Source organism: Vipera ursinii (genome assembly GCF_947247035.1).
Source record: "Vipera ursinii genome assembly, chromosome: 7".
NCBI lineage: Eukaryota > Metazoa > Chordata > Lepidosauria > Squamata > Viperidae > Vipera > Vipera ursinii.
In genome coordinates, this window is record NC_139521.1 from 3,496,897 (window position 1) to 3,523,171 (window position 26,275).

The 26,275-nt window shown below is 47.5% G+C and overlaps 1 protein-coding gene across 1 annotated transcript in view; it reads right to left on the minus strand.

Moving 5' to 3' along the window:
• Positions 1-196: 196 nt before the first annotated feature.
• The window catches only part of RGS12 (regulator of G protein signaling 12), a 47,779-nt gene continuing 21,700 nt past the window's right edge, over positions 197-26,275 (minus strand). Inside the window, exons 7-17 of the mRNA XM_083368059.1 lie at positions 25,211-25,364; positions 23,479-23,555; positions 22,072-22,272; positions 20,656-20,729; positions 19,064-19,190; positions 15,989-16,085; positions 15,353-15,423; positions 11,810-11,966; positions 4,547-5,068; positions 3,611-3,724; positions 197-1,654 (exon numbers count right to left, since the gene is read on the minus strand). Coding sequence (XP_083224185.1) covers positions 1,413-1,654; positions 3,611-3,724; positions 4,547-5,068; positions 11,810-11,966; positions 15,353-15,423; positions 15,989-16,085; positions 19,064-19,190; positions 20,656-20,729; positions 22,072-22,272; positions 23,479-23,555; positions 25,211-25,364 — 1,836 coding nt within the window. The 3' untranslated portion in view covers positions 197-1,412. The remainder of the gene's footprint in view (positions 1,655-3,610; positions 3,725-4,546; positions 5,069-11,809; positions 11,967-15,352; positions 15,424-15,988; positions 16,086-19,063; positions 19,191-20,655; positions 20,730-22,071; positions 22,273-23,478; positions 23,556-25,210; positions 25,365-26,275) is intronic.

The following is a 26,275-nucleotide window of genomic DNA, read 5'->3' on the forward strand; positions in this document are numbered from 1 at the left end:
GATTTGCTGTTAGGACTGCTGTTTATTTATTTCTTTTTGATAGGAAATAATTCCTCCAATTTGACCCTAATTGCAAACAACCAAGCTGTCAAAATACACTGCTCAAAAAAATAAAGGGAACAGAAGATGAGACATCCTAATATTAAATAGAGTACATTGTGTTGTTTAAGTGTTCCCTATATATTTTTTTGAGCAGTATATATAGAGCGTCAGATCCTGCTAATCCCTGACCCAATGACGGCTGTGTTGGAATTGAACCGAAGGCGTGCAGGGTTTACCTCATCTGAGGAAAAAAGGGGATTTGGAGAGGGTCCAGTCATGGTTAAACGAATGCTTCTCCTTTTCCTTGGCTTCTGAACACGACGCCCGGAGATAATGTGGTTTTAATATCCCAGCATCCCTGTGGAGTAATGCAGCCCCAAGACGCAGCGTCATTTTAAAAGGTACTTTACTCTTTAAGTTAAACCGTCATTTACACACAATTGACCAATTACACCAAAACGTTCCAAGAACGATACGCCACCTCTTCTTCCGGCTGAATTCCAGAACAGAATTCAAATTCCGCTCCGGGGGGAGTGGCATGGCTCAGCCCATGATGCCAGAAGCTTCCGCTTTGCTGTGAATATGACTAGCGTTGAGTGGCTGGGACTGACCTCCCAGCCTTACCATTAAGCATGGTGGAGGGACATAATTAGGACACAAGGCCGCTTTCAAGGGGGCCTTCCTGCTAAGTGTGAGGTTACTGGTGGATTCAGAACAGAATGATGAAGTTGGAAGGGACCCTGGAGGTCTTCTAGTCCAACCCCCTCCTCAGGCAGGAGATCCCATACCATTCCAGATGAAGGGCTGTCCAGTCTCTTCTTGAAAGCCTCCAGTGATGGGGCACCCACAACTTCTGGAGGCAAGGAGTTCCACTGGTTCATTGTTCTAACTGTCAGGAAGTTTCTCCTTAGTTCTAGGTTGCTTCTCTCCTTGGTTAGTTTCCATCCGTTGCTTCTTGTCCTGCCTTCAGGCGCTTTGGAGAACAGCTTGACCCACCCCCCTTCTCTGTCTCAGCCCCTCAAATATTGGAAGACCACCCATCAAGCCAGGCACTCACTTTCCACACAACCCCCTCAACAAATTGATTCCCCAACAATTGTAGTATTGTCCTCCGGCTTTTCCTTGGGGAGAAACGGAATGGGGCAATTCGCCACGGCCAAGTCACTACGGCCGATTTGTCGCCACCAAGTCGCCACGGCCAACTTGCCAAGGGATAAAGGGAACGGGACAACTCACCGCGGATGACTCGCCGTCGACGAGTTGCCGCGGGATAATTCAACGATTCAATTTATAATTTAAATAATAATTTTTTATTTTGGTCATTCCAATTTCATCTTTGTCCTTCCTGCGGCATCCTTTCGGCAAGGATTCTATTCCCTCATTTCTTCGACATCAGCGTTCAGTCTTGCCCCACGGCGAGTTGTCCGTGGCGAGCTGTCCGTAGCAAGTTGGTAGCAGTGAGCTGTCCGTGGCGAGCTGGCCCTGGTGAGTTGTCGTAGACCCGGGGAGAAAATGCTTAGCCTTTTTCTGACCTGGTAACAAGCCAGGTTGAAACTTGGGAAACAACTGATCCCACGTGGAACAGGATTCAAACGGGAAGAAGCTGTCCAGCCTAAGATGAAATATGGAACAGAAGATGCCTTCAAAAAAATTGTCCTCCTGGTCACCACAAGTTTGAGGAGAGGTGACAACCAGGAGTGCCTTGACTCTTGTTCATTTTGAGCCATGTCTGGGGCCGACAAACGTCACCTACAATTCATAAACATTCCGGGGAAAGGACTAGAAAAATACACTGTTGTTGTTTCAGGCAGGGCGTTCCATTAGAATACTTTCTTCTTTTTTTTTAAAGGAAAAAACCTGAGGCAACAGTGGAATCTTCACACTGGCAAAGCCTGTGGAGAAAAGGCCTAATTTCTTAGGGAATTGCTGTGGTAAACCCAGGATTGGAATATCACGGGAATACTCAGTGTGGACTATGGTGAGTTTCGAAACATCCGTTTGCCCTGGGGTTGTTTCTGCTCAACAAGGTGATATTGCAAGGATGGCCCGAAGGTGCTTTTTTCGAGAGGCAACGGGACTTTCTTGTTTCTCTTTGATGACGTTTCGCTTCTCATCCCAGAAGCTTCTTCAGCTCCGACTGGATGGTGGGGAAATGGAAGGATTTATACTCCTTGCAGACAGCTGGTCATTTGCCTCCTTTTAGAGAATCGTTGAGGCCCCTTGGAGGTTCATCTGTGTCCTCAGTGGTGCTTTTTGAACTAGACTTACTTGTTTTTCCTTTGAAGACATTTCGCTTCTCATCCCAGAAGCTTCTTCAGCTCTGACTGGATGGTGGAGAAATGGAAGGATTTATACTCCTTGCAGACTGCTGGTCGTTTGCATCCTTTTAGAGAGTCGTTGAGGCCACTTGGAGGTTCATCTGTGTCCTCAGGGTCACCTGAGTGGTGAAAATGGGTGTGGAGCCTTCTTGGCTGCAACATGTTTTCTGCCCCGGGTCCCTTCCCTGCTGGAGATGGGCGCAGGCGGTTGGGGATGTGTCCTGAAGGGGCAAATGGTTGCTGTAGTCTGTAGCAATGTTTTCTGGAAATCCATTCACACAGTGAAGGGACCTAGGGCCAGTGGTGGGATTCAAATAGGCGAACAACCGGTTCTCTGTGTGGATGCCGCTTCCGGAAGTCCGTTCTGGGCCTGGGCCACAAAAAATAAGCTACCGGTTCTGCTGAAGTGGTGAGAACCGGCTGAATCCCACCACTGCACAGGGCAGAAAAAACCTCCTGCAGCCAAGAAGGCTCCACACCCATTTGCACCACTCAAGTGACCCTGAGGGCACAGATAAACCTCCAAGTGGCCTCAACGACTCTCTAAAAGGATGCAAACGACCAGCTGTCTGCAAGGAGGATAAATCCTTCCATTCCTCCACCATCCCAGTCACAGCAGAAGAAGCCTCTGGGGTGAGAAGCGAAATGTCTTCAAAGAAAAACCAGAAAGTCCAGTTGCCTCCTGAAAAAAGCACCTTTGGGACAACCCTGACCTGGAGGATGGAGAATCGCAGACATTGCAAGGATGGGTGTAAACATTTTTGACCCCCGCCCCCGGTTCCTTCACATCTTCTGCAGAGACGCTGCAGAAAGAATGGAAGCGTGAAAGAGATGCGGGTCGAAGAGCGTGTGCCGTCGTTGGCGAGCCTACAATGGGGGCAAGATGTTGTGGATAAGGTTTGCGAGGAGCGCGCCTTTCCCGTGCTCTCAAATGGGTGCCGCAAGATGACGATGGTTCGGCCCGGAGTGGTTCACTGCACGAACGCCACAGGTCGCCCAATCTCCCGGCGTTGTGTCTCCACGCTTTCAAACGAAAGTCGCCTTAGAAGGACTCTCGTTCTCCTTATTTTTCTCACTCCCAGCAGCGGTGGCCGTGGGAAGGCGGGATGTCCTTTCAGTTCTCGCTTGCCGCGTTGGCTGACCAGCCCTGGGGGCATCGCTCTCCGGCTCAGAACAAGGCCCCTGCAGGCCGTGTGATGCTGTAACACTGTCCACATCTATGACGCAACTGATTGGAAGCTCAGGCTTACCGGTTTCCTTTCCGACCCCAGCGTGGTTAAAGTCACAACGAGGGTTTGGAGAGGTTGGTACATAATGGCTTCCGTCGCTTCCTCGCACGTAGCTCCTCGGCCTATGGAGTGCGCCTAGAACACAGGAGGAAGAAGGAAAGGGAGAGGATGAGAGGGCTCCACATCCGGACACGCTAGCACACGATCCCTCGTCTTACGTTGTGACGCTATTTCGTTCACCCGGTTTCCTTAGAATGATCTTTTATGCTTCTATTGGTGGGCACAGAATTGCTATAAGCAACCTCTGCGAAAGGCAGTAGGTCGGGAAAATGATCGGGCTTGGCCTGCTTAACGACCGCTCAGAGTTCCAGTGGCACTGAAAACAGATCACCGTTTTTCACATGACCGTTGCGGCTACCCCAGGCTCACGCGATCGAGATTCAGATGATTGGCAACCGGTTCATATTTATGACGGTCGCAATGTCCCGGGGGAGGGGGCTAAAACATGTAGGGAACAGTTGCTGGAATTGGGTATGGCCAGTCTAGAGAAAAGAAGGGCCAGGGGGGACACGATAGCAGCCTTCCAGTATCTCAGGGGCTGCCCCAAAGAAGAGGGAGTCAAGCTATTCTCCAAAGCATCTGAAGGCACGACAAGAAGCAACGGATGGAAACTAACTAAGGAGAGAAGCAAGCTAGGAGTAAGGAGAAACTTCCCGATGGTGAGGACAATTGAACAACTTGTGAATTCTCCAACACTGGAAGTTTTTAAGAAGAGACTGGACAACCATTTTGTCTGAAATGGTATGGGGCTTCCTGCCTGAGCAGGGGGCTGGACTAGAAGACCTCCAAGGTCCCTTCCAACTCAGTGGTTCCGTTATTCTGTAAGCAGGTGTAACAAGCTTGCAACAAAAGCATTACAATGGAATGATTTCCAAGACACTCAACATCTGGGAATACCTGGCCTGAATTTCTCAGAGGTGGCTTTTGCCTGGGTGGGACTGACCCTCTTGGAGGGGATCGGCCTGCTGTTGGGGCTGCCGATGTCCCCCTCGGCCACCAGGGTCAGGTCTGCCAGAACCACGTTTTCCTCCTCCACCGTCTCCACCTCTTCTTTCCACCTCGGGCTGCCCTGCAAAAGTAGATTCGGAGGGCGAGGAGCAGTCCCAGCGGTGGCGCCATCGCCGGTCGCCTGGCTGAGGGCCAAGGGCATCATCAGTGTCTTCTCTGGACCTCTTTGTCCACCCGCCGGGTGGCTTGGGTGCTGCGGGCAGCCGCTGTCCTCACTGCGTTTCTCCTGGTTGTCAGGATGGGGCGTTCTTGGGCAGGAGGCTGTGGCTTCCCTGGGGGCAGATGTGGCAACGCCCGTCTGGCCCGAGGGCAAATGAAGGAAGTCGGGCAAAACCAAGTCTTCTCTTCTCAGCAACCCTCGTTGGTCATCTGCTCGGTTACTCTGGACTTTGGAGATGAGTTCGAAAAATTCTAATGCAAGAAACCCAGAAGAGTTGAGAGTCAGCATTGCAAGATCCCGCCACACCCAGCCGCTGTTTTTTAATTCAGCACTTTGCTACTCTTACTTCTCCGTCCTCCAAAAGGGTTTATTTATTTTTTTTTTAAACTTGGGGGGGGAAAAAAAAGCAGCACCGGGATTACCAAACCTTTGGTGAGAATTTGGAGCTAAAGCTTGTAATTTATAAATTTCATAAAGGCTCTTTTAGTATGAGCGGGTAGATGCCCGGTAGAATTCCCTTGTAATAAAATAAGTAGAAATGAATGAAATTGTAACTAAAGAAATCATAATACTTTTGGGAACATCTTTAAACCTGCGTGCGTTCTTGCACCGGTTTTTCCCATGTGGTTGCATTTCCCACTGGGGAAAAATAGGTTTCATTCATTCCAACAAATTATAGAAAATCGAATTAACAACTTAGGCCAAATATCATGCAGCTAAATAAAATATGCAACTAAACAAAAGCAAAAGGATTTATGGAATTAGTGCCTAATTATGATGGGAAACCCTCTGGATGACTGTATAAATTTAGTAATGTGATCCTTGCAAATCCCAACTTGATTTTAATGAACCACGTTCAATTGCTTTTTTGTAAACACTAGTTTTGAAAAATGCTACCCGCTTAACAGCACGCAAAAGCAACAGGACTTGATTAGTGTTACCTGACGCACTTTTATATTAAACACAATAGACTCCCATATAAAGATGAAAAAAGAGTCTAGGGAGATAATTTAGGATTAGAACTTGATTTAATTATCCAGTAACTCTGGGACACAGAATTCTTTTTCAATCAACAGCATTTTATCTAGCCGTGAAGAATTATTCCTGAAGATCATCCACAGGTGACATTCTGTGCTAATATTAGGCTACAAAAATATGGTAAACTTTCTACATTGTGTCTACGGAGGTTCTCAGTCCTCCAGGTCATAGATATCCCTTTTTTTCAGGAGGCAACGGGACTTTCTTGTTTTTCTTTGAAGACGTTTCGCTTCTCATCCCAGAAGCTTCTCCAGCTCTGACTGGATGGTGGGGAAATGGAAGGATTTATACTCCTTGCAGAAAACTGGTTTGTGGTTTGGCCCAATCCCAACTTCAGCACTAATCGATGGATTAACTAATGCCATGCTAATTTCATTATCCTTCCATTTTAGCTTGCATTTAATTCAAGCCACTCCAGATTCTGGCAGCATCTGAAACCCTTTGAAAAGAACCTCATAGGACACTTTATCTGACTGCTTTCTCCAGTTAATTAGCTGCAGTAAATTTAGGTGGATGTTTGTGTGTGTGTGTGGTGCATTTTATAAAAATTTTTTTTGTTGTTTCCATTTTATTTGTAATTAAGCCACCATCCCCAAAGCCCTAGAAACGGTTTGCTAACCTCACTTTCCCGTGCCCTGATCACTTGAGTTTACAGAGCTCCTGTAATGTAAAATGTATGATGTAATGATGGGAAAGTCTCAGCAGGATCTGTGTCCCTTTAAGAGCCTTTGTATAAAAGGGAAGGCTTTGCTGCTGTGTTCTCTCTCTTCCATTTCCTGCTGTAATTGCTGTGTGTTGGAGCCTGCTGTATTAACATGTATACGTACATTGTTCCTGGTGTGTGAATGTAGATAGTGTAATATAAGCCACCATTTAATATAGACCACTGTTTACTATGTTTACTCCTGGGTTATCTCAGTGCAATAAAACTGTGCATGCTCTGACATATATAAAGTCTTTTCCTACTGCGCGAGCACCAGGCGTGTTTCCTTTCGCAGCTGCGATCAAAGCTCATTCAGTAAAGCGGCGGCTTCTTCAGGCTGGCATGCAACAGGCACAGCTCGACACGATCAACAAACAGGACACGCTTTCTTGGCCACATGCATCCTGGGTGTAAACTAGCCCAAGGACAACCCACGATGGCTCTGGGTGGAGAGCCGCAAGATCGAATCAAGAATGGGGACGTTAAATAGAGGGAGTCCTCGGCTTACGAGCACAATGGAGGCCAACGTTTAGGTGGCTAAGCGAAACGTTAAGCGACCCTTGCCCCACTTTACGACCTCTCTTGCCGAGGCTGTTAAGTGAATCACAGAAGTTGTTAAGTTAGTACAGGGAGTGACCGAAAGAGCAGCTAGACAGGCTAATTCAGGGGTAGGCAACCTTGGCTCTTTTATGACTCGTGGACTTTAACTTCCAGAGTTCCTGAGCCAGCCATGCTGAGGGGAAAGGGAGAGGTTTCCAAGCTGAGCCATGCTGGCTCAGGAATTCTGGGAGTTGAAGTCCACAAGTCATGAAGGGGCCATAGTTTCCCCATGCTGGCTCAGGAATTCTGGGAGTTGAAGTCCACAAGTCATAAAAGAGTGAAGTTTGCCTACCCCTGGGCTAATTGAACAGTAGCTTGGTTCAGGATGCCCAGTCTATACAGGTAGTCCTCGACTTAATGACCGCAATTCAGCCTGAAATTTCTGTTGCTCAGTGAGACATTTGCTAAGTGAGTTCTGCCCGTTTTACGACCTCACTTGCCACAGTTGTTAAGCGAATCTGGATTCCCCCTTGATTTTTGCTTGTCGGACGGTCACAAAAGGGGACCCTGCAACCATCATAAATATGAGTCAATTGCCAAGTGTCTGGATTTTGATCACCTGACCCCCGGGGATGCTGCAAAGGTCGTCATGGTGAAAAACGGTCATAAGTCACCTTTTTTTCGGTGCCGTTGTAACTTTTAACAGTCACTAAACGAACTGTTGTAAGCCGAGGACTCCCTGTCATCTCATCCAGGATCGGTGGTGAAACAGCAAGAACAGAAGTCCACAATCTAGAGTTTAACTGGCCTCGGTCTGGATCTGGACAAGAGAGCCGCATTGGCGTAAGCAGAGAGAAGCAGCCCAGGATAAGACGTGGAATTTTCCCTCGGCAAAGTATGAAAAAGGCGGGAAAAACACCTACCTGGCAAGCCGGCTGCCTGGCCAGCCAAGGAGGGAGGGGGGGTCTTCTTCGGGTATCTGGGACCAGCTGTCCAAAACTGCCTCTGATGCGGATGTGGCATCACGCTGGGATCTCAGACCTGCCTCTCTGATCCGAGTCCCTCTTTAGACAGGAGGCCAGCTGGCTTTGTGTCCAAGGTGGGACTAGAATTCCTGCTCCCCCGGGTCCTAGCTTGGCACCTTCACCGCTAGACTCAACCGGCTCCTTACGCAGTGAGGAAAGCTTAGGCCGAGGGCTGATGAGCTGGTAGGGGCGGCTGGTGCCGACTTGGGAGAAGGAAGTCTGCTTTGATGGGAGTTGGTAATTCAGACTAGCCACAAAAAGGAGGATTTTCCTAACAATAGTAATAAAAAAACAAAAACAAAACACCTGTCCAGCAATGAAGTTGATTGCTTTGGACTCTCCTTCACTGGCTGGCTATGGTTGAGGAAGCTGTTGCTTCAGACAGGAACCTGGACTATGTGATCTCCACCCTTGCGTTTGGGGATTCCATACAAGTGATGCTTCCCTGCAGTTGATCTGCCACGGGCAACATCTGTGGAACTACCTGCCTCCAGAAGTGGCGAATGCTCCAACACTGGAACTTTTCAAGAAGAGACTGGACAACCATTTGTCTGAAATGGTATTGGGCAGGGGTGTCAAACTCACGACAGCGCGTGACGTGTCACGACGTTATCATGCCTTTTTTTTGCCACTGCCGGCAATGGGGTGGGCGCGGCTTCACCGCGACGCATCCGCCCTGCAGTTCTGACACCCCTGGTATAGGGAGGGGGGGTTGGACTAGAAGACCTCCAAGGTCCCTTCCAACTCTTGTTATTGTGTTGTATTGTATGCCGGCAAAGTGTCGGAAGCCCTCTCTTAATTTCCAGCCCCACCCATCGTTGATGAAGGAGAAGCTTGAAGAGGTGTCTCGGGTGAGTGGCTAAACTTAGAAGGGCTTTTCCCAACAGTTCTTCCCTCTGGGAGAGATTCAGGAGAGCTCCACCTATCTGCGGAAGGTGATTTGGGAAGGGAAGCGTAGGACAAGGAGTTGGAAGATGTGCTGGGAGTCATGTCCTCTATCATCTTTAACACCTGGTTGACCAAAGTCATCATCATCATCTTTGATCCAAAGCAGCCATGGCCGCCGATGGGTAGAGGTCCCTCAAGGAGAGATCCTATGTGGAACCCACCTGACAGAGAGAGCGATTAAGCGATGGAAGAGTCTGCCTCCCGGAATGGTGGGTGTCACATCACTGAAAGTCCCCCCCCAAGGAAAGATTGGGCAGCCATTCGTTCAGGATGGCATGAGGATTTCTGCCTTGGGTAGCGGGTTGGACTAGATAGAAGACCTTCAAGGTGCCCTCCGGCCCTATAACCAAGAGTCTTCTGAAGCATGAACGGGTGCTAATGGCAATGCTGCAAACATTGACCTGTTTTTGCACTGACAATATTAAGAGACAGCCTGTTATTTTAATTGCTTCATTTGGGAGGAAGGAATCACCCGGAAGTTGGGTTAAGATTGCAAAAGCCCGGGTACAGAATGGGAAGTGAAACCTCATATGTAAAATTAATTGGATAATGTGATTTATGACGTGTAGATAAGGGCGGGGATTGTGTGTGTGTTACGATGGGTTTGGGGGGGAGGAGATTTCAGATTCTGGCATCCCTCCATGAGTGCCGATGTTTCGTTTCGTTACTAAGACTTTTTAGATCAATAATATGCCTGCAATTTGTTTGATTCGTCTCATTCATCGGACAACTAAATTGCACCAAGTGAGTTTTCAAGAAGAGATTGGAAGGCCGTTTGCCCAGGAATGCTCTGAGGACTCCTGCCTTGGGTAGCGGGTTGGACTAGAAGACCTCCGGGGTCCCTTCCAACGCCAGGATTCTATGATGCTAGCTGAGGGCGTGGCTCGCTTTTACGCTGTCGAGAGTCGTAACGGTGCCACAGGAATGCCTACCCAGATGCTCAAGCACCTTGTGTGGAAAGATGCTTGTCTTTTCTCTCTTGTGGATTCGCGCCTGGTGAGGGCCGCAAGCAGCGCGGCAACGTCACCAGCCTTGATGACCGTCAAGTGTCCCATCGGACACGGTTCTTCACACCAGCCTGGACGTGCTTCAAAGATGGCACCGTCACTCTTTGGGTCTTCGATTCTCAGCCCCAAATTGCACCCGAAAGGACAGGCTGACCCAGCCACTCAGCCCCCCACCCCACCCCAGTCTGATCCTCACTCTCCCAAGGAGAAAACCTGGTGCCAACGTGGCTGTCTGTAGGGAGCCTGCTACAAATCCAGACACTAAGCAAGATACCTTCGCGATCTCTCACCCTGGTTTCTTCCGAGGCGGTTCGGCGATAGGAATGTTACGGGGGGAAATGCTGGCTTGAAAATGGGGTGTGTGCGAGGGTGTTTGCGTAGAGGCCTTCAAAAGCAGGAAACCACACTGCGAGCAAAGCCTACAAAAGCTTGGCCTAGGAATCCCCCTTAAAAGGCTTGTGGGCATCAGCCCACTCACCAAATAAAGAACATTAGATGGGGAAATGGGGGGCATTTGGGAGGGGGCAACGGAAGGCGATAAAGAAATCAGTTTGCCTAAATGGGATGAACGGAAAAGCAGAGCGGGAAGCCGTTCCCCTTCCTCTTTCCTTTTTAATCTAACAGATTCTAATTCAAATAAATTGAATAGAATAAAAAATAAAATAAAATGCAAAACGTCGCTAAGGAAAGACACGGAGGCGGGGCTAGTGTTCGGCACCTCGCCACGGGACAATTCAACAATTCAATTATTTAAAACAATTTAAAAATCATTTTAAGTTTTGTCCCTCCTCTGGCATCCTTTCCTTACAGATTCTACGCCACCCTTTCTGCGATAATAACGTAACTCTTGCCCGGCGGTGAGTTGGCTGCAGTGCATTGGCCATGGTGACTTGGCAATGGCAAGTTGTCCTAGGCCAGGGGTGGGCAACCTTAGCTCTTTTATGACCCGTGGACGTCAACTCCCAGAATTCCTGCACCAGCGTGGCTCAGCTGGGAAACCTCTCCCTTTCCCCTCAGCATGGCTGGCTCAGGAATTCTGGGAGTTGAAGTCCATGAGTCATAAAAGAGCCGAGGTTGCCTACCCCTGTCCTAGACCGAGGTCTTCAAACTGGGCCCTTTTATGACTTGTGGACATCAACTCCCAGAATTCCTCAGGCAGCGTGCCTGGCTGAGGAATTTGGGAGGGATCTTCAAACGTGGCCCTTTTATGACTTGTGGACTTCAACTCCCAGAATTCCTCAGCCAGTGTGCCTGGCTGAGGAATTCTGGGAGTTGAAGTCCACAAGTCATAAAAAGGCCACGTTTGAAGACCCCTGGCCTAGACTCAACTATGGATTGATAAGAAAAGCCATCATGAAGGGCTACTTTCCAGAGAAGAGTTGGGGAACCGAGAGGCTTGGGTAAGCTGAGAGTGACCCTGGGGGTACCCTGGGAGTGGATCACAGAAGTGCCCCCGCCTTTTCTTGTCCCCAGCCCTGCCCAGCACAGGGCAGGGCTCACTTACGAGACGGAGGGAATGACCGCGAGAGCCGCAGGGCCAGGCAAAGGGTCAGCTCGGAAGCCCTCCACGTTCGTTCCAAACACTCTCACCAACACAGGAACGTAACTTCGGAGTGGTCGAAGTTTATTGCATCGCCAATACACATGGCCGGAACGGATAACACATGCCACTTTGCTCACCATGGTTGACAAGACACACACTACTGCATATATTTTAAAAATGTGACATACCCTCTGCTTCTTCCAAATTCAAGGGTGGGCGGGGCGTGTTTTTTTCAGTCTGAGCAAAGCGGTCTTCCCTCGGGGCGAGACGGGCTTCTCTGCAGCTTCTCCCCGGCTCTCCTTTTAGTCTAAAAGAGTTGTGCTTTCCAACAGTTCTCCCTTCGACCTGCAGGGGAAGCCAGAGGGAACACGAATTTACACGGACCCAACAGCCACGAGGAGGAGCAAAAGCCCAACCTGTCTCTGGGGAGGGTCCACCCAGGAGGCATTTTGGCAGGACTTTCTTGGATCTCCCCCCTTTTCCACCCCCATGTTTTTGTGGCTCCCTTTGCAAATACGCTCCCCCACCCCGGCACCCCAACGTGAAGCTCTGGTAATACAGAGATCGACGGGGTCTTCTTCCTAAAAGACACTGATACCCAGATCAAAGGCAGGGCCAGCCCTCCAAGCTTTAGCACCAAAAGCAGTGTCATATTTTGGCACCCTCCTCTCTCTCTCTCTCTCTCTCTCTCTCTTTCTTTTTTTCTTTCTTTCTCTCTCTTTCTTTCTTTCTTTCTTTCTTTCTTTCTTTCTTTCTTTCTTTCTTTCTTTCTTTCTTTTTTCTTTCTTTCTTTCTTTCTTTTTCCCTCAAGTTTTTGAGCCTTAACGCTGACAATATTTTTTTAAACCAGGAACTTCCGTATCTTCCAGCTGAGAGATTAATTCGGGACCTCGGAAGGTGAGACTGGGAGTCATTCAAGCAAAGGGCTTTATGAAACAGCTGGGCAGGAAATTCCACGTCTCCTAGAGGTGGGGCAGAAAGGTCCCGCCGAAGACTTTAAGGGGGGAAAAATGGTTTAGTGATTGCGATCGCGGTTTACTTTGGAAGAAGATCAAGAAACAAGGTGCCAAAAACAGAGGATGGACTTTGTTAGCTAACAGACTACTGGACTCTAGTCCCGGTCTCCAAAGCGTTTGGCTTTTTCTCCTCGAAAAGGTTTTTGCAGGAAGTTTAATAATAATAATAATAATAATAATAATAATAATAATAATAATAATAATAATAATAATAATAATAATTAATAATAATAATTCATAAGAAGGGTTGTTATGGACACAGGCTTTTTGGTAGGCAAGAATTACCCGTGCTTTAGTTCTGTGCGTTGAATGGAGGGTTAGACTGATGGCAGGGGGGGGGGGAAGGTGTTTTTGAGCAAAAGCAGCAATTGTCTGGTGGATTGAAATATTTAACGTTTCCCCCCCCCTATCTTGACATCAAAACAAAAATTACAGTTTGGTATCAACTGTTGGGAGGCCTCTAGTAGCCGGGCTCAATTTTTTTTGGAGGGGGAAATGTCTGCAGGATGGGGGGGAGGGGGAGACATCGCACGCTGTCTTTGTTGCCCTAACTTTGGCCAAGTCCAAACTTCCCGAAGGAAGTTCATTCTTGATCCTCTCTTTATGCCGCCGATTGGGGATGTCAAGTCGCGTCTCCTACAGCGCAAGGCCTGGCTGAGGAACTCGAACAAGAGAGCCGGTGGAAAGACGATTTGTCGTAATCCCAGAGTTTTGACAGCAGCCTTCACCTCCCACAATGCCTGATCCGGGCAAAGCTGAGCTAATCAGCCATGCTAAACGTTTAGAGGATTAAAGCAATATGGATGCTTGCCTGACTGAGGGTCATTCAGAGGCATCTTTTCAAGACTTTGACCCACAGTGGGGCTCCTAAGCAGTAACCGGGGTCCCTTTTCTGGACAAACAGCCGAGACGGACACATGATTTGCCCCCCCTGGACCCCTCCCCCACGAGCTGAGAGCAGGAATTGTGCTATACAACTAAAAATCACGGCTGGCGATAACATTTTCTCCGTGTTTGCTGCTAATATTTCGCTAAATAGCACCTGGATACAGGCAGTCTCCAGACGACAGTTTAGTGACCGTTCAAAGTTACAACAGCCCCGAAAAAGGCTTTTCACGCTTAGGACAGTTGCAGCGTCCCCCACGGTCAACGTGATCCAAATTCAGATGCGTGACTCATATTTATGACGGTTGCGGTCTCCCCAGGGTTCGTGTGATTTCCCCTTTGGCGACCTCATGACAGGCAAAATCCACATGGGGAAGCCTGATTCACTTAGCAACCACCAGGGATTCACTTAACAGTTGCGGCAAGAAAACGTCGTAAAATAGGGGCAAAACCCATTGGACAAAAGGTCTCGCTGGGCAACCTAAACCTTGGGCTCGATTGGGGTCGTAAGACGAGGACTAGCAGTATGAAATGATGTCGCAGAGTTTGATTTACTCGTATTGCTTTTCTGTGGTGAAGTCAATGTTGCTAGAGCCATGTTCTCTGAGGGAAAACACATCTGGGCACATAAAATGGCCGCCAGGGTCGGTGATCATTGACTCATTGCTGACTGGCTGAGTGAATTCCTATCTAGCCAATCCCTGGTTTATCGCAAGGCTTTATGAAGTTATTCCTCCATCTTTGGAGTGTGGTTGTCAACAGCGTCTCCCAGGGAAGGCATTTTTGTCCCTGAGCAATTGTGCAAGGATAACAGGATGACTCTGAGGAGAAGTGCCAGGACGACCTTCGTGTTGGGAGACGGGGCTAGATGCCAGAAATACCTTGGCCTAACTCTACACCAGGGGTCTTCAAACTTGGCTCTTTCATGACTTGTGGACTTCAACTCCCAGAATTCCTCAGCCACAAGTCATAAAAGGGCCAGGTTTGAAGACGCCTGTCCTAGACCCAACTATGGATTGATAAGAAAAGCCATCATTAAGGGCTGCTTTCCAGAGAAGAGTTGGGGAACCTGCAGAGAAGTGGCCGTGCCAAGTTGACTGTGGCGAGTTGGCTGTGGCAAGATGTCCTACACCAGGGGTCTTCAAAGTTGGCCCTTTTATGACTTGTGGACCAACTCCTGGCTGAGGAATTCTGGGAGTTGAAGTCCACAAGTCATAAAAGAGCCGAGTTTGAAGACCCCTGCTCTACACCTTATCCTGCTTATTATGCAGACCACCTATGAATAATATTTACGTGATGGATAAGCCAACATTATACATCTGTAACTGACAAATCTGCCCCAAAGAAGAGGGGGCCAACCCATTTTCCAAAGCACCTGAAGGCAGGACAAGAAGCAACGGATGGAAACTAGTCAAGGAGAGAAACAACCTAGAACTAAGGAGAAACTTCCTGACGGTTAGAACAATTAATCAGTGGAACAATTTGCCTCCAGAAGCTGTGGGGGCTCCATCACTGGAAGCTTTTAAGAAGAGACTGGACCACCATTTGTCTGAAACGGTCTAGGGTTTCCTGCCTGAGCAGGGGGTTGGGCTAGAAGACCTCCAAGGTCCCTTCCAACTCTGCCAGTCTGCATTCTGTAAGATGTTGTTTTGTGCAACTTTCTTGAGGACCCAATAACGTTACACGTGAAGGGTGAAGCCACAGAATACAAACATAATTTTTTTAAAAAACAGCGCAAAGCAAACATGGGACTCATAGACTCATAGACAACTTTAATCTTGGGAAGCCAAGTCAATCCCCGGGGTTTCAAAATAATTTCAGAAAACTTACTGTGAGTACTTGGTTTCCTGCATTAGTAGTTACAGGCACACTGTGCTTTAATGACGCTCCTTTCCCCTTGTCTGTGAACGATAGAAATTCAATTCTTTTTTTCAAAACCCCGATGTTTCCTGCCAACGCGATTACAATCTCAGGGTGGATGATCAAGAACGATCATGGCTACTGCTCGAAGGGCAGGTGGCTTTGCCTACCTCCGACTGACTTAAGGACCTCGTGAAAGTCATTTTCACCTCCTTGTTCCCACCCATCTGACACTACGACGGGGCGCTCTTTCTGGAACCAGCTCCAAAGCTAGCCCTCGACTTGCAAACGCTCATTCAGTGACCGTTCAAAGTTACAAAGCTTTTCACCGTTACGACCCTTGTAGCATCCCACTGATCACGGGATCAAAATTCGGAGGCTTGGCAACTGGCATGACAGTCGCACTTGAGTCAAGAAAAGTCGTAAAAGTCACTCGACGGAGGTCTCCCTTGACAACAGGAAATTTAGGGCTCCAGTGTGGTCGTAAGTCGAGGGTTAGCTGTACGTGGAAGCTTTTAACTTAATCCAGAATTCAGCGGCCAGCTTATTCGGCTGGATCCATCACGCATGGTCCTGATTCAGCAAGATTCTTTCAACGCCCCTTACCTTTCCCCTTTTTGGAAATCCTGTCTTCCAGAATCACCCGCTGTCCGTCAAGGCTGGAGATGGGGGCCCCGAGGTCTAAGGGGTCTTGCTCACCGTTCTGTCATCCAGTTCAGCAGCGTGGGAGAAAAATGGTTTGGTTTGTTTTTTAGCGGAACTTAAATTTGTGGCCTTTCAGTGCAGCGCTGTGAGTTAGCAGGAATAAAGCAATATGGATTGAACTGCATGATCGTTTAGAGCAGGGCTAGGCAACCTTGGCTCTTTGATGACTTGTGGACTTCAACTCCCAGAATTCCTGAGCCAGCATGGGGGAACTTTGGCCCCTTCATGACTCGTGGACTTCAACTCCCAGAATTCTTGAGCCAGCCACGCTGAGGGGAAAGGGAGAGGTTTCCAAGCTAAGCCATGCTGGCTCAGGAATTCTGGGAGTTGAAGTCCACCAGTCATAAAAGAGCCGAGGTTGCCTACCTCTGGTCTATACATATGTTGTATATCAGGGATCTACGAACTTGGCAGCTTTGTGGACTTCAACTCCCAGAATTCCTGAGCCAGCCATGCTGAGGGGAAAGGGAGAGGTTTCCAAGCTGAGCCAGGCTGGCTCAGGAATTCTGGGAGTTGAAGTCCACAAGTCATGAAGGGGCCAAAGTTTCCCCCATGCTGGCTCAGGAAGTCTGGGAGTTGAACTCCAGGAGTCACGAAGAGGCCATAGTTCCCCCATACTGGCTGAGGAATTCTGGGGATTGAAGTCCACAAGTCATAAAGTCCACAAGTCATGAAGTCATAGTTTCCCCATGCTGGCTCAGGAATTCTGGGAGTTGAAGTCCACAAGTCATGAAGGGGCCAAAGTTTCCCCCATGCTGGCTCAGGAATTCTGGGAGTTGAAGTCCACGAGTCTCAAAAGGGCCAAGGTTGCCTACCCCTGGTTTAGAGCATCATTTTTAATTATGATAGGGGTATAGCAAATTAAAGGTAAAGCTTCCCCCGCACATGCTTGCTAGTCGTTTCCAACTCTAGGGGCCGGTGCTCATCTCCGTTTCAAAGCCGAAGAGCCAGCGCTTGTCTGAGGACGTCTCCATGGTCATGTGGCCGGCATGACTAGACGCCAACGGTGCACGGAACACCGTTACCTTCCCACCGTAGTGGTCCCTATTTTTCTACTTGCATTTTTTACGTGCTTTTGAACTGCTAGGTTGGCAGAAGCTGGGACAAGTAACAGGCGCTCACTCTGCTACGCGGCACTCGGGATTTGACCCGCCAAACTGCTGACCTTCTGATCGACAAGCTCAGCGTCCTAACCCACTGAGCCACTGCATCCCTATAGCAAATTATGCCCGTGTTAATTAATGGGAAAGAGCCTCTAAGTGGTTTACAGAGCCAGCCTATTGCCTCCAACAATCCGGGTCCTCATTTGTCCGACCTCGGAAGGGTGGAAGGCTGAGTCAACCGGGATCGAACTGCCGAACTGCAGGCAGCCGGCAGTCAGCAGAAGTAGCCTGCAGTGCTGCCTTCTAATCTCACCCAAAGTAATAGGATTGTAAAGCAGTTTTACACCGAGCTCCTCTCTTCTCTGCGGGTGTATTTTCTAGAATTCCAGGCCCTCTGCGCAAGTTTTATTTTTTCGTTTATTTCTTTTATTCTCCTCGATGCCTCCTGAATTTGGGCAGCTGGCAATACACTGGGCAGCAGAGGAACAGTACGCTAAGAAGTGAAACCAAAACGAAGTAGAAACAGAAGGGAAAGAAAGGAGAACAAGATGGCAAAGTTGGCAGGAACCCTCGCCCATCCGACAGTCTCTCATCCGGGCGATGGTGGCCCAGGCATTCCGTCCCCCCCCCGGTTGGGGGGACAAACAGGCTGTTATGGCCCTCTGGACGTCTGCACAGTGGGGCAAGATGGCTCTCAGGGGGAGCCCCATTCCAGGGGAAAAAAGAGCCAGGTCCAAAGGAAAAATAAAATGACACTCAAATCAAATAAAGAGGTGCACTTTGGGTTACTGTGATTTGAGTGCCGCCATCGCCCGGATGAGAGACTGTCGGAAGGGCGAGGGTTCCTGCCAGCTTCGCCATCTTGTTCTCCTTACTTTCCCTTCTGTTTCTACTTCGTTTTGGTTTCACTTCTTAGCACACTGTTCCTCTGCTGCCCAGTGTATTGCCAGCTGCCCAAATTCAGGAGGCATCGAGGAGAATAAAAGAAATGTCTGAAATAGTATAGGGTTTCCTGCCTGAGGGTGGGGTTGGACTAGAAGACCTCCAAGGTCCCTTCCAACTGTTATTATATCCTATCCTATCCTATCCTATCCTATCCTATCCTATCCTATCCTATCCTATCCTATCCTATCCTATCCTATCCTATATTCTCTTCCATTCCATTCCATTCCATTCCATTCCATATTCTATTCTATTCTATTCTATTCTATTCTATTCTATTCTATTCTATTCTATTTTATTCTATTCTATTCTAATATTCTCTTCCATTCCATTCCATTCCATTCCATTCCATTCCATTCCATTCCATTCCATATTCTATTCTATTCCATTCCATTCCATTCCATTCCATTCCATTCCATTCCATTCTATTCTATTCTATTCTATTCTATTCTATTCTATTCCATTCCATTTTCTATTCTACTCTATTCTATTCTATTCTATTCTATTCTATTCTATTCTATTCTATTCTATTCTATTCTATTCTATTCTATCCTATCCTATCCTATCCTATCCTATAATCCATTCCATTCCATTCCAGTCTATCCTAACCTATCCTATCCTATCCTATCCTATCCTATCCTATCCTATCCTATCCTATCCTATATTCCATTCCATTCCATTCCCATTCTAAACAAATAAATAAATCAAACTTACACTTACCTGGAATTCTGGAAAATATCCATGTAGAGATAAAGGAACTCAGCATGAAACTGCTTTATAATCCCGTTACTTTGGGTGAGATGAGTATGTCTTTTAATAGGGAATGAGGTAAGACCGTTTTATTTATCATAAAGAAAACACCCTGCATTGAAACTGAAAAAAAAACACAAAATGAAACAAAAAACTTTCTTAGTTTTAACGAATTACTTACTAGTCTTGCCACAAGGTTATTCAGATTCAGCCCATATTTCGCCACGACGGGACGCAGAACCTCTGTGACCGGCTTGGTGGGTTTAGCCTTTAAACCAACCGATCGGTTGATAGGGACGAGGTCGAGCCTAAAACGGAGAGAGAAAAAAAAGAGTGAATATTTTGTTACCGAGATCCATTTGGAACTCAAGCTTCGTCCCACAGTCTCTTCGTGTTCTGTACCAGCCTGCTACCGGCCCTGCAGAAAAGGCAGGGACAACCCCTTTTACAAGAAGGCAAGAGGCTGGAATTAAGCCTGCCAAATTTATTGATACAAAAACAAACGGAACAAGACACGAACCAAGAAACAGGAGCTTTTCAAGCGGTTGCCTTCAGCAAACCAGCCCTCCCACGCATTCCCCTTTTATACAGTTCAGGGCGTGGCTTCTCTCTGTCTCCTTCCGCGGTGCCCCATTGCCTTCCTCTGTTTACTCCTGATTGACTGCCTCCTGCGTCGGGCGTCCTTGAACAGGGCCAGCTGTGGGTCATCTTCATCCTCGCTGTCAGGCTCACACAGCTGGGTCTCCGTCGTGACCAAGTAGGAGGGGCCTGGCTGAGGGCTCTCATCAACAAGATCTTCAACCCCCTCAGCAAGCTCTTCAACACCCCCCTCCTCCTCCTCCTCTGAGTCGTCCGACCCAACTGCTGAACCCACAGGCTGACCCTGAATCACAACACTTCGACAAAGTGGGAAACTAAGAAAACTGAGAACAATATCCCCCCCTTTTATTTGCATTCAGGGCCCTCGTGAGGCAGGTGTATTTATGTCCGACAGGTCAAGATCGTGGTGGCTGTGATCGTACGCTCACAGTTGCCGTTGTGGCTTTTTTTTTAAACAACTCCCACCCTGTTGAATCTCCTCTCGACAGGCCCAGTCCTGGAAATAACATCCTTGTTGCTTTTGATTCAGCACTCAGAATACAGATCGTCCTTGACTTACGACGTCAACGGAACCCCAAGTGTCCGTCGCTAAGCCAGACATTTGTAAAGCCAGCTCTGCCCCGTTTTACGACCTTGCTTGCAACCGCTGTTAAGCGGGATCCCCGCAGTTGATACGTTAATAACACGGCTGTTCAAGTGAATCTGGCTTCCCCCCCCGTTGATTTTGCTTGGAAAAGGGGATCACATGACCTTAGGACACAACAATGGTCGTTAAGTATGAGTCAGTTGCCGAGTGTCTGAATTTCGATCAGGTGACCGCAAAGGTCAGGCTACGAAGGTCGTTGAGCGTGGGAAACTGTCCCAAGTTGTTTTTCTCGCTGCTGTCGGAACTTTGAACGGTCAGCCAATTGAACTGTTGTAAGTTGAGGACTGCCCAGTATAACGAAGTTGTTGAGTTCTCTGGCTTCCCTCGTTGACTTTGCCTGCCAGAAGGTGGCCAAAAGGGGATCACACGACCGCGGGGTGTTGCGCGACCGTCACAAATACGAACCCGTTGCCAAGCGCCCGAATTTGGCTCACATGACCCATGGGGATGCTGCAACGGCCGTTAAGTGTGAACAGCGGTCATGAGGGAGGGAGGGAAGAGGCATCTGAGCAGCTTTCCCATCTTACCGAAATAAAGTTCTCCTTTCTAAGCGAAGACTCTGGGAATCCAAAATGCTGCTGTCCTGGTACAGTACGAGGGGCTGCGAATATAAAAGAAGAGACGGCGCCAAGTTTAATGGGTGAATGAGAACTGAGAACTTTCAAGGCCAGTCCAGAAGACTTTTACTCCAGCTCTAAGGTCCCTTTCAACCCTGTTATTCTATTCTATTCTATTCTATTCTATTCTATTCTATTCTATTCTATTCTATTCTATTCTATTCTATTCTATTCTATTCTATTCTATTCTATTCTATTCTATTCTATTCTATTCCATTCCACTCCACTCCACTCCATTCTATTCTATTCCAATATGTATCCTATCCTATCCTATCCTATCCTATCCTATCCTATCCTATCCTATCCTATCCTATCCTATCCTATATTCTCTTCCATTCCATTCCATTCAATTAAATTCTACATTCATTCTATTCTATTCTATTCTATTCTATTCTATTCTATTCTATTCTATTCTATTCTATTCTATTCTATTCTATTCTATTCTATTCTATTCTAATATGTATTCTATTCTATCCTATCCTATCCTATATTCTCTTCCATTCCATTCCATTCCATTCCATTCCATTCCATTCCCTACAGTATTCTATTCCATTCCATTCCATTCCATTCCATTCCATTCCATTCCATTCCATTCCATTCCATTCCATTCCATTCCATTCCATTCCATTCCATTCTACATTCCTTCTATTCTATTCTGTTCTGTTCTGTTCCAATATGTATCCTATCCTATCCTATCCTATCCTATCCTATCCTATCCTATCCTATCCTATCCTATCCTATGCTATCCTATCCTATCCTATATTCTCTTCCATTCCATTCCATTCCATTCCATTCCATTCCCTATTCTATTCTATTCTATTCTATTCTATTCTATTCTATTCTATTCTATTCTATTCTATTCTATTCTATTCTATTCTATTCTATTCTATTCTATTCCTCCAAGATCCCTTTCATCATCATCATCATCATCATCATCATCATTATTAACAATGCATTTTTGTAATAGTTTCAATCAACAGAGTAGAAAAACGGTCATATGTCCCTCTATTCAGGGCCGTCGTAACTTTGAATGGCCACTAAATGAACTGTCGTTGAGGACTACCTGTAACAGTAGGCAAACTCTGCCCACAGTTTGGCCTTCGATCCCGGCAGGGCTCAAGGTTGACTCAGCGTTCCATCCTTCCGAGGCCGGTAAAAACGAGGACCCAGATTCTTGGGGGGGATAATACGCAAGCGATGCTTCTACGCTGCAAACAACCCAGTGTATTGCTATTGCTAATATCAGGATCGCTCTTGGGAAAATGTAGCCTTTCAATGTTAATTAATTATTTTATTTTATTTTTAACCCCCCCCCCACAAAAGCACCTTATCTCCACCGATTAAAAAAAGGTCGACTGCAGCCATGCTGACGCGTTGCCGTTCACAGAAGTCGGAGAGCATCTCTTTGATGGAGGACCCGGCTCTTACGGGCATCATGGAGGTGGAGCCATCTGGCAGGGTCACCTGGCAGCCTTTGGGGGGCTTCTCTTTCGCCGTGGGGGACCCTGGTGCTTGGCAGGGCTCGCCCTTTGGAAGAGAAAGCGTTAAGTGTCTGCTGTGGAAACCGAGTGGGGAATTTAAACAGAGCAAAGTACTAAGCGTATTTTTTTAAAAGCAAATCACATTTAGAACACAAAATCACAGAGCTGGAAGGGACCTCAGAGGTCTTCTAGTCCAACCCCCTGCACAAGCAGGAGATTTTATAGCATTTCAGACAAATGGCTGTCCAGTCTCTTCTTGAAAGCCTCCAGTGTTGGAGCACCCACAACTTCTGGTGGCAAGCTGTTCCACTGGTTAATTGTTCTCACTGACAGGAAATTTCTCCTTAGTTCCAGGTTGCTTCTCTCCTTGATTACCGTATTTTCTGGCGTATAAGACGACTTTTTAACCCATGAAAATCTTCTCAAAGGTCAGGGGTCGTCTTATACACTGGGTGCTGAAACTTTAGGGACAGGGCTGGCTGGAAAACCTGGAGCGGATCTCCCATGTGGTCTGTGCAGGGAAAGCGGGACCAATTGGAGAAGAAGCTGCAGTCTGTGATTTTTTACAGGCTGGGGTTTGGGCGTCTTTCCTTCTAAAGTTGAAGAGCAGCTGCAGTCTATCCCAACTTGAAAGGCAGGTGGGGAATGCAGCAGCCAGAGCAGCTGCTTAGCTCTAAGGACACATTTGACTCAGGAACTGGGCAGGCTGGCTGGAAAACCTGGAGCGGATCTCCCATTTGGTCTGCGCAGGGAAAGCTTTAGAGTCAATTAGGAAAAGTTTAATCCACTTGCACTGTTTTATGTTTACATGTTTGATGACAAACAGCCTTATGTTTATAAGTGACAGTTTTCCTACTAAGTACCTGCATGTCATAAGCATTTGAATTAAAATTACCATATTAAAATCAAATCTGATATTTTTTAATTTTTATTTGGTGTGCATTGGAAGAGGGGTAGTCTTATACGGTGAGTATAGCCCAAACCCTATAATTTAACAGGAAATGTAGGGGGTCGTCTTATATGCCCAGTCGTCTTATATGCCGAAAAATACGGTAGTTTCCATCCGTCGCTTCTTGTCCTGCCCTCAGGTGCTTTGGAAAATAAGTTGAATCCCTCATCATTGTGGCAACCCCTCAAATACTGGAAGACCGCTATCATGTCACCCCTGATCCTTCTTTTCACTAAACCAGACATAGTTTATCATCATAGTTCATCATCATGCATATTTTCAATTCAAAAAGGCAAGACTTACCATCTCCAGACTGGCAGCCGAAGACAAGGAATCTTGAGATTTATGTCTGTAAGACAATCCACCGGGCTGAGAAGACTCTGGGGAGAAATATTAACATATTATTAATATGTCTCGATTAGCTCGCATCAAGCCTCGTAATCTTTCTCAAAAAAAATATCTTAAATCAGCTTTCGAGACTTCTCCGCTTGAATCTCTGAATGAAATCCAAGCTTCAGACTCGGCCAGTTTTTATTCTCTAACCGTACCAAAGGTATCCGAATTGTGTTTTGCAAAAAATGAACCGATACGGGGTGATGGTCGTTCTAGAGATTTTCCACCTTCCGTCTCCATATAACCAGAGTAGGATTGATTGATTGATTGATTGATTGATTGATTGTACATTTGTGTCTCCGGGCTCCTGGCAAGCCAGACCGCAACAGTTTTTTAGTACAGCTATAAATCATGTCAATTAGACTCACATCTATCGAGAGAGCATCAATAAAACGATGAATAATATATCGTCCAATTCAACCGTGATAATAATAATAATAAAAAAAAATCTTTAAACGTTTTAAGTGCAGGAAAGAGTAGCGGTTTATACAAGCCAGTTTCTCTTAGCGACAAGTGGGAAGGGAGAGAAGCAGGCCTGTAGGGGAAAGAATGACACACAATGGATGCCCCTGCAGACAGGTCTGCACAAACACACAAACACACACACACACACACACACACACACACACACACGTTCCCCCCAGGTCTCAGATCAGGGCTGCAAGTGTCAGAGAAGAGGAGCAAAGCACCTGAAACAAGGCAGTTGTTCCTTTTGGGGGGGGGGAAATGCAGCCCAAAGAATAAAGAGACTGACGTGCTAAGACCGCTTTGAATTTGGGCCAGCAAAACTGTATCTGTTTACTTCTCTTTGTCATCTTCTCCTCCTGGGCTAAATGAATAGATAACCCCGACACCTGGTCGAAGACGGCTCCGAGGACTTTCCCCCATCTAGATCACCACTGCCGGCCCAATGGGATTGCCATGGAAACCACAGGCCTCCAGGTTTGAGGTCAAGGTGCCTGTCCTACCAGCAAATTCCATTAAATCCAGAACCCTCCCTCCCTCCTTCCTTCCTTCCTTCCTTCCTTCCTTCTTTCCTTCCTTCCTTCCCTCCCTCCCCTTCCTCCTTCATTCCCTCCCTCCCTTCCTCCCTTCGTTCCTCTCCTTCCCTCCCTCCTCCTCTCCCTCCCTCCCTTTCATTCCTTCCTTCCTCTCTCCCTTCCCTCCCTCCCCTCCCTCCCTCCCTCCTTCCTTCCTTCCTCCCTTCCTCCCTTTCATTCCTTCCTTCCTTTCTCTCCCTCCCTCCCTCCTTCCTTCCCTCCCTTCATTCCTCCCTTCTTCCTCTCCCTCCCTCCCTTTCATTCCTTCCTTCCTCCTCTCCCTTCCCTCCCTTCCCTCCCTGCCTCCTACCTTCCCTCCCTTCCTTTCTTCCTCCTCTCCCTTCCTCCCTTTCATTCCTTCCTTCCTTTCTCCTCCTTTCCCTCCCTCCCTCCCTCCCTCCTTCCTTCCTCCCTTCTTCCTCTCCCTCCCTCCCTTTCGTTCCTTCCTTCCTTCCCTCCCCTCCCCTCCCTCCTTCCTTCCTTCCCTCCCTCCCTCCCTCCTTCCTTCCTTCCTTCCTTCCTTCCTTCCTTCCTTCCTCTCCATCCATCCATCCATCTCTCTCCTCCCCTCCACCGCCCCATCTCTGGATTTTAAAACTCACCTTTGAGACAATTGCCGTTCTCCTTCTTCTTCTGTGACCTTCCCAAACTCTTGCTTCTCGACCAGGAAAAAAACGCCCCTTTTTTCTTTTTCTCCGCATCTTCTTCTCCGGATTCTTCATTTAGGGAGCGGCCAGACTTGGCTTTTCCGCCTAACTATCAACAAGTCCAATTTAAAAAGAAAAAAGTACAACATTTCAGTTGGGCATCGTTTCTTTAATCAGTGCGGTGCTTATAATTTCTGGTCTTGTTCCCAACAGCTTTCACTCCTACCAACAGGCCCTCTCATACACACCGCAGAGAAGGGACGGGAAACCAAGAGGAAGTAACGTGGCCCATTTTGATAAAACAAAGCAGCTGTCAACAGAATAACAGAGTTGGAAGGGACCTTGGAGGTCTTCTAGTCCACCCCCCTGCTCAGGCAGGAAACCCTAGACCGTTTCAGACAAACAGTAGTCCAGTCTCTTCTTAAAAACCTCCAGTGTTGGAGCATTCACCGCTTCGGAGGCAGGTGGTTCTGCTGATTAATTAATTCCTCCTTAGTTCCAGGTTGCTTCTCTCCTTGACTAGTTTCCATCCGTTGCTTCTTGTCCTGCCTTCGGGCGCTTTGGAGAATAGCTTGACTCCCTCTTCTTTGGGGCAACCCCTGGAAGACTGCTATCATGACACCCCTCGCCCTTCTCTTCATTGCACTAGACCAGGGGTCGGCAACCTCGGCTCTTTTATGACTCGTGGACTTCAACTCCCAGAATTCCTGAGCCAGCATAGCTGGCTCAGGAATTCTGGGAGTTGAAGTCCACGAGTCATAAAAGAGCCGAGGTTGCCCGAGTCATAAAGAGCCCGAGGTTGCCGACCCCTGCACTAGACAGACCCAATTCCAGCAACCCTTCTTTGTAATGTTTTAGCCTTCAGTCCCCTGATCATCTTTGTTTGCTCTTCTCTGCACTCTTTCTAGGAATCTCGACATCTTTTTTTTTGTCCACACTAACATGTACCAAAATTTTAGCTAATGGATTTTTTACTTCTTTTTTTTTTTTAACTTTGAGCCACCTTCCCAAGGTTGGCTC